The 14,289-nt window shown below is 34.7% G+C and overlaps 1 protein-coding gene and 1 pseudogene across 1 annotated transcript; both read left to right on the forward strand.

Annotated features, from left to right (window-relative positions):
* Positions 1-1,074: 1,074 nt before the first annotated feature.
* On the forward strand, positions 1,075-3,654 carry LOC148195380 (uncharacterized). The gene has a single exon (XM_088095475.1). The coding sequence runs from the start codon at positions 1,348-1,350 to the stop codon at positions 3,652-3,654; it is 2,307 nt and encodes a 768-aa protein (XP_087951601.1). The 5' UTR covers positions 1,075-1,347.
* Positions 3,655-5,637: 1,983 nt separating this feature from the next.
* LOC148195381 (uncharacterized) lies at positions 5,638-8,745 on the forward strand (annotated as a pseudogene).
* The last annotated feature ends 5,544 nt before the right edge of the window (positions 8,746-14,289 follow it).

Below are 14,289 nucleotides of genomic sequence, written 5' to 3' on the forward strand. Positions count from 1 at the left end.
ACAATAGTTTAAGAATAGGGGAAATAGACGTCAGGATCCAGGAAAAATGACAACTTGGAATGATTGACTACTTTCTACCCTTGGATACTATGGTTCCACAATAAAGAAAGGCTGACTTCTTGATTAGTTAAATGCTCTGCAAGAAAGCATATTATCTTATTCTTATATAATTGAAGTTGGGGTTATTCTTATATACTAGGAATAACAAAGTTTAAAACAAAGAATATATAAATTTGGTATTACCACTGATTTTCCTGCTTTCTCTTATTCCAGTAGTGTTTTGAGAAATTTATTATCTTTCTTTAATGATGTCTGAACCCCCAATTACCCCATTCCATGCATTTTACATGTTTTGAATCATTAAGCACATTTTAGCCTACCTAGACTCAAGAATTTTATTCTGTATTAATTTTTTTTATATATTGTTTGTTTTAAACTTTGATTAGTCTCGTGTATTTAGGCATTACTAAACTTTTAGACCCAAATTTGCAAACATATACATTACTACCTTGGTGTTCTTAATTTAAAATTCTAATATGCACATTGAAATTTTGAATTGGTGTTTACTATACTGTTCTGAGCTTTCATTTTTCATATTTTAGTGTATTAAAACTTCTTCACAACATTCACAGTTCAAGAAATCTAGTTCTCAAGTTCATTGCTAGTGGTAAGTATATGTGAATAATTAGTTTTTATATGATATTTTATTATTTATGAATGATATTATATCAAGTGCGTTATATTAGGTAGGTTTATTACTTTATTATAAATTGACATGTGATGTTGTTTCTTTTGTAGTTGCACTCGGTACCTGCAATCCACTATAGAACAAGCTTATTTTGACAATCAACCAAAGCTCGTAGTAAGACCTAAACCTTCAAATAGTCGTCCAATTGCAAATGTATGCTTATGCAACTGTATGTAACATATTAGGAGGGTTATTTAGTTCTTTAAATGTTGATTTTTTAATTAAAATTATTTAGCTAAACAATTAAACACATCAACCATTATCTACCCTAATTTGATATTTCTTTAACTAAGCTTGGTTGTAGTGAAAGTTTTAGCTCAACGTAATGTAGGTTGGCCAATATCCTTCTATATCGAAACCTTAAAACAATATTGTACATAGTGATTAATATAAAACAATAATATTGTACATAGTGATTTACATGTACAAAACAAGTATTAAGATAGAGACATGTTGAAAAACATTCTAAGATAGAGAGAAGAGGACCTAAATTAATTTAGGTTATTCTTTAGGAAGCCATTTGATAGGGTACGTGTCATAATATAGAGACGTATATTAAGCATTGGCTAATTGTTTTGTAATCGATTTATGTACAGAACATGGATCGTTCTCCACCAAATCGTGCATGGATGTACGATAGGTGTCATAGAGGAAGAGGTGCTTTGAAAGAGTCTTTTGTATTAGGTGTTGAAGAGTTTATAACTAAAGCTTGTGAACAAGAACGTTATTGTAGAGATGGGGGTCTTCGATGTCCATGTTTGAAGTGCGATTGTACAAAGATTCTGCACGAAAGAGTTGTGAAGGTTCACCTTTACAAGAACGGTTTCAAGCCTAATTATTTCATTTGGGAGGATCATGGGGAAAGATTGGCAGAAGATGATGTACAAAATCATCAAAGTTGGATGGCTGTAGAGACGGAATGTGGTCAAATTAATCAATTTCAAACAATGGAAGACATGGTGCATGATGCTCTTAGGCAAAATGAGTCGTGCCAAGCATCTACTTCTAATAACATTGAAGAGGCTCCGAATGAAGAAACACAAGGGTTTTTTAATCTTTTGTTGGATGCAAACCAGCCGTTGTATGGAGGAGCATCAGACTCAAAATTATCAATGTGTGTCAGACTATTAGCTTGCAAGTCAAATTGGAATATTCCTAACCAATGCATAGATTTTATTGCAAAAATAGTTATGGATGCAACACCCATCAAATCAGGTTTGCCTAAAACATACTACGATGCAAAAAAGTGTGTATCAAAGTTGGGATTACAATCGCAGAGGATTGATTGTTGCGTGGATGGTTGCATGCTCTTCTATGATAATGAATATGGTAAGAATGATGGCGCGTTGCTTGAATGCAAATTTTGTGGAAAGCCAAGATATCAACCACGTACCACGGGAGAAACTACTACAAAACAAGTTCCTATGAAATCAATGTTCTATTTGCCATTAATTCCCAGACTACAAAGAATGTATGCCTCAACACAAACTGCAGGACAAATGACATGGCACTATCAGAACATGTCGACCAATGGTGTTTTGCGTCATCCATGCGATGGAGAGGCTTGGAAGCACTTTGATAGAGTATATCCTAACTTTGGTATCGAGCCACGCAATGTACGACTCGGTTTATGCTCTGACGGTTTTAACCCATATGTACAGGCATCAAATATACCATATTCATGTTGGCCAGTTATTGTCACTCCTTATAATCTTCCTCCAGAAATGTGCATGTTTAAACCTTACATGTTCTTGACATGTCTCATTCCCGGGCCATACAATCCAAAGGTTGGCATAGATGTGTACTTAGAGCCCTTGATAGACGAATTGAAGAAGCTGTGGACGGGTGTGATAACATATGATATTTCAAGGAAACAAAACTTTATTTTGAGAGCCATGCTAATGTGGACAATTAATGATTTTCCTGCTTATGGAATGTTGTCCGGCTGGAGCACTCATGGTAAACTGGCATGCCCACATTGCATGGAGCATACAAAGGCTTTTAGATTATATCATGGGGCAAAAAATTCATGGTTTGACTCCCATCGGAGGTTTTTACCGAATGACCATGCTTTTAGGAGGAATAGGAATGCTTTCAAGAAGGGAGAAGTGGAGATGGATGACGCACCACCATATCTTACGGGACCAGAAGTTTGGAATAGAATCAATGGTTATCCTAAAATAACTGAAAATGGTGCACCAAGAATTGATGGATACGGTGAGTGGCATAATTGGACGAAAAAAAGCATCTTTTGGGATCTACCCTATTGGAAGGATAATTTGTTAAGGCATAATCTTGACTTCATGCACATTGAAAAAAATTTCTTTGACAACATCTTTAATACTGTGATGAATGTTGCGGGGAAGACAAAAGACAATGACAAGGCCCGAATGGATATAGCTTTGTACTGTAGACGAAAAGATTTGGAGCTAAAAAGTCATACCAATGGAAACATGTATAAGCCAAAAGCAAATTATACACTTTCAGCAGATCAAACAAAAGAAGTTTGTCATTGGGTAAAAGCTCTTAGGATGCCTGATGGATATTCTTCTAACTTGTCAAGGTGTGTTGATGTCAATAGGGGAAAGCTCATTGGGATGAAAAGCCATGACTGCCATGTGTTTATGGAATGCTTACTTCCTATAGCATTTAGTTCTTTACCATCTCATCTTCTCAATCCCATTACAGAGATAAGTCATTTCTTTAGAGATTTGTGTTCTACTACATTGAACAAGGATGACCTAGCGAAGATGGAAGAAAACATTCCTCTCATTCTGTGCAAGATGGAGAGAATATTTCCTCCCTTATTCTTTGATTCTATGGAACATCTCCCTATCCATCTTCCATATGAGGCACGACTTGGTGGACCAGTCTACTATAGGTGGATGTACCCATTTGAAAGGTGACAATATGACATCTTATCGTTCAATTTACTACGCATATAATTCAAAAATCCTAACATATCAGTTTCAAATTTGTAGGTTCATGGGATATGCTAAACGTTCAATAAAGAATAAAGCTAGGGTTGAAGGATCTATTTGCGCATCATACTTGCATAGAGAAACAACTCATTTTTGTTCCCACTATTTCAAAAACTTCATGTTAACACCACAAAGCAGTAGAAATGAAGTAGACATTTAAATAGAAAGCCTAACGACAACATTATCAGTGTTTGACCAACCTAGCCTTCATTCTGGGAGGGAATCAACACATTGGTTAAGTGATGAAGAATTGAGATCAGCTCATGTTCATGTATTGATCAATTGCAATGAAGTTGAACCTTACCTTGAGTAAGCCTCCAAAATCAATTATATTTCCCAATTTTTTCATTTGATATAATTCATTGTCTTTGATCTAATCTCGTCATACATGTCAACAGCTCATTCTTACATACCTATCAACTATCTGAGTCAAACAGTTCCACATACATACATGCTAATTTCCCATTGTGGTTCAGGCAAAAAGTACAACTTCCTATCATTCTAACACATTCATTTCTTACTTAATTCTTTAATCATTACATTGTTGAATAGGTTCATATCCTGAATGGTTGTAGGTTCATAACGATCCTTTAAGTGTGAGGAACCAACATCTTAGAGATTTATCACTTGGTCCTTTAAGGTGTGTAAAGGAATGGCACACATTCTTTGCTAATGGATACAAATTTCATACCCATGCATGGAGTCAGGGCAAGAAGACAATAAATAGTGGGGTTCATGTTAAAGGGCTAACAGAAGGAGGTCAAGATGATTTCTATGGTGTCATTAAACACATTTATGAGTTGGAATACAATTCAACAACCACAGAAAAGGAAATTGTATTATTTTATTGTGATTGGTTTGATCCATCGAGAGTAGGTACAAGGGTGGATTCAAAGTATGACATTGTGGATATTCGAATGGATAAAAGATATGTGTTGTTTGATCCTTTTATAATTGCACATAATGTACAACAAGTGTATTATGTACCATATCCCACATCACGCACGGACAAACGAGGTTGGTGTGTTGCGATAAAAACGAAGCCTAGAGGTCGCATTGATTCGAATGATGTAGAAGCCGATGTGCCATACCAAGTGGAGGAAATGTCACATGTTAATGACGTCATTGAAGTTGAAGAAGTAGTCCGATTACAAGATGTACAAGCTGGTCTTGAAGAAGTGAACCCTAACAATATTTCATCATTTCAAGGGCAGATAGATGAAGATACAACGGAATCAGAAGAATCCAATGCAGAGGGACAGGGTGAAGATGACAATGAAGATGAATTTCATAGTTCTAGCACTGAATAGAGTTAGGGTGTGTTCCTCCTTATTTTTGTTGCATTTATAATGTTGTCCACAATCTTAAGTTCTTATCAATGTAAGTCTTAAGATTAAACATTTACTAATAGAGTTTTATTGCAAAGCCAGAATGACGAGAGGGTATACATATGCAGAAACGGTAAAATTTAAGACTTAAGTAAATATGCAGAAACGGTAAAATTTAACGATGCATAAAACAATAACGGGTAAAATAAAAGAGAAAGTAAAAATAAAAGCACTTAACTGAAATTGAAATTCAATAAAATAAAATGACTCAGCAGTATACATAAAATGAAATAAAACAACTCCTCTTTGACACACTACAAGCTTCATAAATAAAATTCTACATTTGTGCACTGTTTGGGAAAATGGAAAATCTGAGAAAGAGAGAGCTCTGGAAGAGAATCGTGACCCCTTCCAGGTCTCAAGGCCGTGCTTTTTTTCTTCTGCTGCAACTGGCTTATATCCTTCTATGGAGGGACAGCCCTCCCCCTTTCTCGGTGTGCCTTCCTAATTTTCTTCCATACTTCGCATTTTTTTGTCCCCGTAGCATCTTTGACTTTCTTGTACTAAATTACTCCTAGCCATGACAAAAGAGGCCCTCTATGTGGTGTCCGTTTGCTTAGGCTTCCCCATTCACGGAAAATCCTTTCAACCGTGTGCCCCACTCCAAACTGCTGTAGCTTCCTCTGCTATGCATGCTGGATAGTGATGCTTCTCCGTGTGTGTTTCTCACAACTGGACCTTGAAACTTCTCCCTCCGTTTTCATCTTCTTTCAACTTCCAAAATTAAATCAGCAGCCGTGACCTTCTCCTCTTCTTTGGTGGCTTCAAGCTGGACGTTTATGTGAAGCTTCCTCTTCAACGTGCTGCTGCTGGTGTGTGCGTGTGCAGCTTCCTTGGTTGAAGTGTTCCAGCACTTCCAGCAGGCCGTGACACCACTCCAGCTCCTTGGATATTAGCTGCTGCCATAGTGTGCTGAACCAGGCCGTGGAGTGCTTCCTCTGTTGCTGCATCGTGTACTCTTCAAGGGCTGTGAGCTCTCAACGTGGTGGAGCTGCTGGGATGTTGCTTCATGTGGCAACCGCTGGATGCTCTTTGCTTGGAAGCTGCTTCACGTGTGCTGGAATGAACAGCCGAGACAGTGCATCTACTTTCTTCCAATATTCCAAAGTTAATCTCCTAGGTGGCGGCTTCCACTTTTGTTCATGTGTTATATGCTTGCTAAAATGAATTGTCATGCAGTGATTGGATGTGTGTGACCTTTAACCAAATGTTGGACCTCACTTCAATTCAATTGTGCCGGGAGTGCTTCATTCTTTTAAGAAATCAAATTCCATTTTTTTGTGGCTGGTTGCCATGGCCGTGTGATGTGTATGAGTTCCAAATCAAATTTTGCTTCTATAATTTCAAGAAAATATTCCATCATTCACACGGATCAACACACAGAATAAATCAATGTAGTACAACTTCTTTCAAATATAGTGTGTGAATGTTTTTCCAAATATCACAGAAACAATGTGATTTCATCTGTTGCTGATGTGTTTGTTTGTACTCGTGTTTTTTGTTTGTTTTTGGAGTATAATATTATTTTTGGTTTACTTGTTCCACATTTGTATCTCTGATTGTACTATTTCTAAATTTTCTTTTCTTCTATTGTATAAAAATATATATTATGTTCAAGAATGTGGCATCAGGTCCTTCTGGCCCTCATATTCCACCTTCAGGAAATTCTGATAAGGGGAAGGAGAAGAAATCTTATGTAGTGAAGTTGATGACACGTTTCAATAATGAAATTGGTTCAACCAGTCAACCAACTACACCTACCTCTACCTCCACTGGTAGATCTGTTCCACCTCCATTAGTTGTTCCTGCCTTCACTCCCACTCCACATCAAGTTCCTACATCTACATCTACCTCTATTGGTACATCTCTTCCACCTCCGATACAAGTGCCTGGCTTGACTCCCACTCCATACCAAGTGCCTCCTCATCGAATGGCTTCACTCTCTCCCAATATTGGTTCTAACCCATCAACTCCCAGAAATATTGCACCATCACCTGGTATAGAGGATGGAGATCCACATTCTAGTTCAGCCGCCAATTACATGGAAGAATGTTCCAATAGTCGTCCAATGATTACACCCATTGGAGGAGGATAAGAAAAAAATTAACTCAATTAATATATTGACAATTCATCGTTGTATTATTGTAATGTTTGAGTTTAATTTTGTTTTAGGTTTTATCCTACAAAAACTGCATCGAAGGCAATCATAGCCACAATCAAGGAACAGTTTGATGAGCCATGGCTAACATGGGGCTCAATCCCTAAGTCAACCAGAGATGTCTTCTTCGAACGTTTTAAGGTAAACACTTTTCATTCCCAATCCTATTACAAAGTCAATAGTTGGTGTCCTGCATTAAATTTATACTTTGAACTTGTTTACTTATTCAAACCTATTATTTCTAATATAACAGAGAAGGGTTTCATGGAAGCCTGAAGATGAGGAAAAGGTCAAAAAAAATTATCACACCAAGGCATCTCATAGACTCTCAAAGATGTATAAAAAAGCTAGAACTCTAGGAAAAAGACCTCATTGGCTGGGGGAGGATACTTGGAATGCTCTTTTGGAAAAGTGGAACATGCCACTTTATAGACAAAAGTGTGAAACGACAAAGAAAAATCGGACATCTGAAAAGGGTGGTTGTTTGCACACTGGAGGATCTATAAGCGTGCATGAGCATGCTATTCGTTTGGTATATAACTTGTACATTTTTTTTCTTATATTTGTAATCATAAACTTTACAAATATTTATTAACAACTCCTTTTGTTTGCAGTCACAAGAGCTTGGTCGGTCTGTGCATGTTGATGAAATATTTCAGCAGACACATATTCGTTAATCAATAGGGGAATTTGTGGACAAAAGGTCCAAGCGGACCCATGTAAGTTTGTACTAACTCTATCACATTATAAATTTTCGGTTTTTAAACCTCATGTGTAATGATAATATTTATTCATTTAACAGGAACAATTTGTTGCAAAATTTTCTCAAATAAGATCTGAGACTGCATCTGTTGGTTTCTCAACATCTTCTCCTCTAGACCCTGCGGAGGAGGAAAGATTGAGAAACCGATGTTGGTTAGAGGCTGCTGGTGGAAAATACAAGGGACGTGTATACGGCATTGGAAATGTCACTTCCCAAGATGACTGTGTTGATAGTTACATCCAACAGACACAGGCATCTTCTACTGCTCAACCACAAAATTCAGAAGAAATTGTTAACCTCAAATCGCAGTTACAACAATATGGTCAGCAGCTTCAAAAGTTTGAAAGCTTTATTGGCGTCCTCCTGCCATTCCTTCCGCCTTCAGCAGCCGCAGCTGCACAAGACTTTTTAAACGTTCAAAATCCTCAAGTTCAAAATGAAGTACCCAATAATGTCCAACCAGAACAGCAACCTCCAGAACAGCAACCACCACACCAGCAACCACCAGATGAACAACCACAAGATGGAAATGATTACATGCATTATTAGACATTTTATAGAACTTATTTCCATTACTGTTGAACTTATTTACAACAACAACTACAATCTGTTTATGAACTACTTAATGTTTATTCTAGCAGTTATATTGATGTAAACAATATTTATGTATTCATATACAATGTTTCCTTTGTGGATTAAGTGTATCTGAAAACCTTATTGAATTTATATGTCAATGTGCAATGTATAATGTCCAGGTTTGCTTATAACAATGGTGAATGTTCACTATAATGTCCAGGTCTGCTTGTATATTGTGCATGGGGAACTGCTATATACAGGGAATTTATTTAGCTCTTGTTAAACCATTATATACGGATATATCCGTATATAATTTCCGTATATAAGTTATATACGGATTTATCCGTATATAAGTTATATACGGATTTATCCGTATATAATTTTCGTATATAAGTTATATACGGATATTTCCGTATATAACTTATATACGGATAAATCCATATATAATTTTCGTATATAAGTTATATACGGATAAATCCGTATGTAAACTTAGCTACGATGGTATTATATACGGATTTTTGTCCGTATGTAATCCGTATATAAACACAGAATATATACGGATTTTGGGTCTTATATACGGATTTTTGCTGTATGTAATATACTTTTTTCTTGTAGTGCATTATAATGGAACTTAGGTTTTATTCGTGTATGGAGTTGTTAGACTAGGTCCTTTTCTAGGTACTTCATTGATGTTGCATTTGATCATCTCAACTAGTGGATGCCTCCAAACTAACATGAGTGTATTGAGTCATTATATCTATCACTGTGTCTCATTTTACAAATCATTCACAATATATTTACACAAATTTAGGTCTTTCAATTGTGGGTGCATTGTACTTCGATAAAGTTGGGAACATTCTCTGTACAAGTTCACACCACGTTAGAATCAAATGTAATTTACTATAAAAAAGATCCTTAAATAATGACCAATTTAGAGATCAATTCCTTTTCTAGTCAAAACCTTGATAGCTAATGTTAATGATTGATTTGGAGACTAATTCATAAATAAATTACAAATTTTTATTCATAATAGAAATTATTGTAGTTATTATAATAATTTTTAGTTTATATATTGGTATCTAAATTAGTTATTATAGTGATTAATTATTTTTTGTCATTAAAATTGGTCATTATTAAGGGACTTGTTGTGATTTTCAATCAAGACCAAAATTTTTTGATCATCACAAAGCTAAGAAGTTGTTCCATAGTTTCACGGGTGTAGTTGCATAGTTTGCATTTATAACATTGGTATTGCAACCTATAATCAAAAGACAATGTATATATAGAGAATATTTTCAAGTAGTAGGATGTTGTTGGTCCAAATAAGATTAGAACAAAGAGCCTTGAGTATGTTGATTAAGAAACTTAACAATAAGAATATCATCCTCTTCCTTGGTTTAGATAGGATTCACAATATGCAAATTCTTGAGCCACTTCTTGGATCAAGTGCTTACAACCAGGTCAAAAACTATAGTTGATAATCAAGGCAAAACTCCTTTTACTTAAGATAATAGCAACACAAACTTTATGACTTGGGACTCTACCTACTTAGCCTCCACTATAGGATATAAATTGATGTTAATTGCAACAATCTCTCCTTAATATTATCCCACTAGGAGATTGTGACCTTGCCCATATAGTCTATGTCACGTAATAGTTGTGTAACCCACATAATAGTTGTGCTATCCATGACAATTTCCTCCTAAACAATATTGTCCCACTAGAAATTGAACTCATGACTAGGTCTTGACTACCAATTATTGTATGGAACACTTACCACTAGGTCAAAAGTTATAGTTGATAGTTAGTGCACAATTCTTTTTACTCAAGAGCATAACTAAATATGTTTTAGCCCTCTTGGATTCCGTCACAGAATAATTAATGTCACCTCCAACACCACTATTGTAATTGTGGAAAAATAAGGGTTATTTGTTAGAGGAGACTCTAACCTTGAGTCGATGAATTGTACTTTTACTTTCAACTAGAATGGGTGGCACTTAAAGTGACTTCATCAAAGAATAGAACATCACATATCTTTCCAAATGTAAGTAGTTTTTCCATTACCCTAGCCTTGCTATATTTGAAATTTTAGTTCAGTTTCATGAGTGCCACTTGATTATAAATTTCCATGTTCATGACTCCAACCCTTTTGCTCGTATACAAGGCATGAACAAACAATTTTTTTTATGTCAAGATGTAAGCTAAGCTAGAAAAATGCAACTATAATTGGTGTGTGACAATGGTTTTGATAACATAATGTTTGGTCAGGGTGGAAAGAAGCTCAAACAAGAGAATGAAGTATAGATGTTAAGATATTCCATATGTCATCTTTATTAATTTATTTATTATTGTTGATAAAAAGATAGAATGGCATGTGTTACCAAACCTATATGAAAATACACCTTTGTAAAGTAGGAGTCTAACGTTGTAATAAAATATTTTATGTTGTTTTTGTCTTCTGAGGTGTTAGTGAAAAGTTAGAAAGCATGCTAAACAATTGTGAAATTGACAAGGAGGATGATTACCTTAATGAATTGTTAGGATAATTCATCTACCTTGATATTACTCTTACCAGGTTAAAAAAATATGAAACTGAAAATCATGAGAAGCGTATTTCTATTGTTATGGGGTTTGAAAATTTTGAGTGATAAGAGAGTTGATTTTTGTTTTATTGAAAATGTGGAAAGGGATGTCCTAACAAATATTGTCATTAGCTTTTGATAGATTTGGTGATGACATACATTTCTCTTAAACTCAGACAACTTAAGAGGAAGAAAGTTAGGGAATACACTCTTAATTGAGAACAACACCAAAGACATTAATATTTTGCATGACTAACTAAAAAAGAAGCCAAAATAAAAAGGAGTCAAATTCTTCATTCATTGTCTTCCAAAAGCAATAGTTGATGCTAATAAGTTAAAGCCAATCTTAACTAGCTAGCAAAATTTGACTTTCTTCATCACACATGCATGCGAGTCTAAAACCATGGCTACTCAGTCGTTAGCATCGATTTTTAATGATCAATTTTACTTAACATAGGTTAAATTATCGCAAATTTATAACTAAATTTTAAATTAAAACAACTTAGCATTGCTCAAGTCATGTTAATGTATTTTTATTTTCAAAAATCGTCGCTAAATAAATATGTTTTTAGTATTAATTTAATTTTTACGGTTTGGCTGAAGCTAATGACGGTAGTTTAAAACAAAAGTTTCTGGTACAACGCTTCTATATTTAACAAAATAAAATATAAACAAAAAATGGGAAAAAATTATATTAGATATAAAATATGAGTTTCATTAAAAGAGATGCAAAAATAAAGAGAAACATTTAATTTTTTTTTAAAACTTAATCTTTAAACTATTGAGATGTTTGAAAAGGGGACAATGATAAATTTCAAATAATTTATTTTGATCATTGAGAACTCCTTAGTAGTTAACTCTTTTGGGTAATTTTAGATTTAAAATGCAGCCCATATACAAACCTAAACACAAGACAAATCATATAGTATATAACAAAAACCTACTAGCATCTATGATGATGTAAGATAAGGCTTACTGGCTATCATAAATGATTTAAAATAAAAACGATGTGCGGTTAAATAAAAATATAACGAACTATTCTATGATATAATTAAGTTTGAATTAATATATAGGATATTGAGCATTATATATTGATTTTGACCTCTAATTTGATCTTATTAGGTCGTCTTATTACATTATTATTTACAATATAAGATAAGATAAAACAAACATGACATCTTAACTTTACTTTTACTTTTTGAAACCATATACATGCAGACGATTTTGCATGAATAAAACAAAAATCATTATCTATAAAAAAAACTTTTATGTTAATATTTAAAGTTATTGCATAATTTAAACTTAAATTATTGATAAACATTTTCTTTATATTTATTGACTCATGTACTCGATTATAAATAATAGGTTAATATAAAATATAACCATGTTTAGACTATTTAATTTAATTCGTCTCACCTCTTCTTACAATAATATCATAATAGATACTTAGAAAATATCATAACAAAAGATGAAATATATACTCCATTGTAAAAGTGTTATTTTCTTTTATATTGCTAGAAACTATGAAAAATCATCTTTGGATATCTCTTAGGTGGTTACATAATAAAAAAAAAAATTATGATAAAATAATTACAAAATTTTATGATTTTTCGATAAATTCCAAATAATAAAAGGTATATTTAAAAGAATGTGTTATTAACATTAAAAATAATCCAAAGACAGAAATTGGTTCAAAGAATGGACACTATATAACAACTTTAATATTTGAAATATTTTACAGAATCATTGGATTTTCATTGTTCAAACATATAAATAAGAGAATCAGACCATAAAAACGAGTTAGGTCAACTTAATCCTTTCAGAAAGTGTAAAATGTTTCGTCTTTGGATGGGTAGACGGACTGATAGGCCAATCCATCATTTTTTTTCTTGGTTAAAAGGGTTTGAAAAACATTTTTAAGATTTATTTTGCTACGTTGCTTTATCTGCTTTCAATTTTCGACTAGAAACCGGTGACCCATTTTTATTCGTTTGGTATTTAAAATTATTTTGATGATATAGATAAGGTTGGTTGAAAAAACAATGAATTTCATATATGGGTCACGGGTTAACCAGTTTTACATGATTTTATTACTATTATTTTAGGTGGTCAAATGAAGAAAAAAAAAAGGTGGGCATGAAAATAATGGAAAATGATACTTGAACAACCTCTTTTGACAACATTTAGACACGGGACAGGTGTCTAAATGGGAGTGGTCCACGTGGAAAATTAAAAACGAAATGAAATCTGACGTGGAAAGGGGGCGGGCAGGGTTTTCAAGTTGGCGTTTCAAATTTCAAATTCATTTGGAAGATTGTAGAGAGAGAAGCGCGAACGTTGAAAGGGAGACTGTGACCTAGAGAGAGAGGCCGAGAGAGTTGGAGAAAGGGAGTTCGAGAGAGAGAGAGGTCCGACGGAGTGCTTGCCGGAGTGCCGCCGGACAACGTTGAAGGCCGTGTCGGAGCTATTCAAGCCCTACAGCCGGTACCGATTCACGGCCGCCGCAGCTCCGACGTTGGCCAACGAAGCGAAGACGGGATCGTGTTCCGTCCGGCCCTGCGAAGTAGGGGCGCGTTCAAGGTCTCGCTTCGTCCCACCTGCTTCCGTCCCTGTGCCGGAGTGCCGTCGGAGCATCGCCGGAGTGTGGACTGTTCGGTGGACGAAAAAGAGGGGTTTTCCGGGTTGTTAGTCTCACCCACACATTTTTCTTCGTCTTTGTTCCAACCGGCACACCTTGTGTTCACTCAAGGTTCGTTTTTTTTATTCGAGTGGATTGAAGCTTTAAAATAATATATGCATGATGTTGTTTGTGGATGATTTTGGTTATGTATGATCCGTTGTCTGTAAGCTGTAATAATATGACTTGTTGGATAAATTAAATGTGTGGTGATTGATACTATGGACACGAGAACATAAACATTATTCCTTTGACGATACTGAAAATGTTTACGGAAAAAGTGGGAAAATTTATGGAATAAATTTCACTTTTTGTGCTTTACCCGTAGTCTAGATATTTGATAAGTTATTAGATGAAATAAATGTGGTGGGATGACTTGGGATTTTAGAAGGTCCTTTGATATAATTAATGATACT

Source organism: Vigna umbellata, chromosome 7 (assembly GCF_029865625.1).
Source record: "Vigna umbellata cultivar VRB3 chromosome 7, Vumbellata_1.0, whole genome shotgun sequence".
Classification (NCBI taxonomy): domain Eukaryota; kingdom Viridiplantae; phylum Streptophyta; class Magnoliopsida; order Fabales; family Fabaceae; genus Vigna; species Vigna umbellata.

Bases quoted from the DNA above. Each gene is read 5' to 3' on its own strand.
- LOC148195380 (XM_088095475.1), top strand. From the start codon at position 1,348: ATGGATCGTTCTCCACCAAATCGTGCATGGATGTACGATAGGTGTCAT.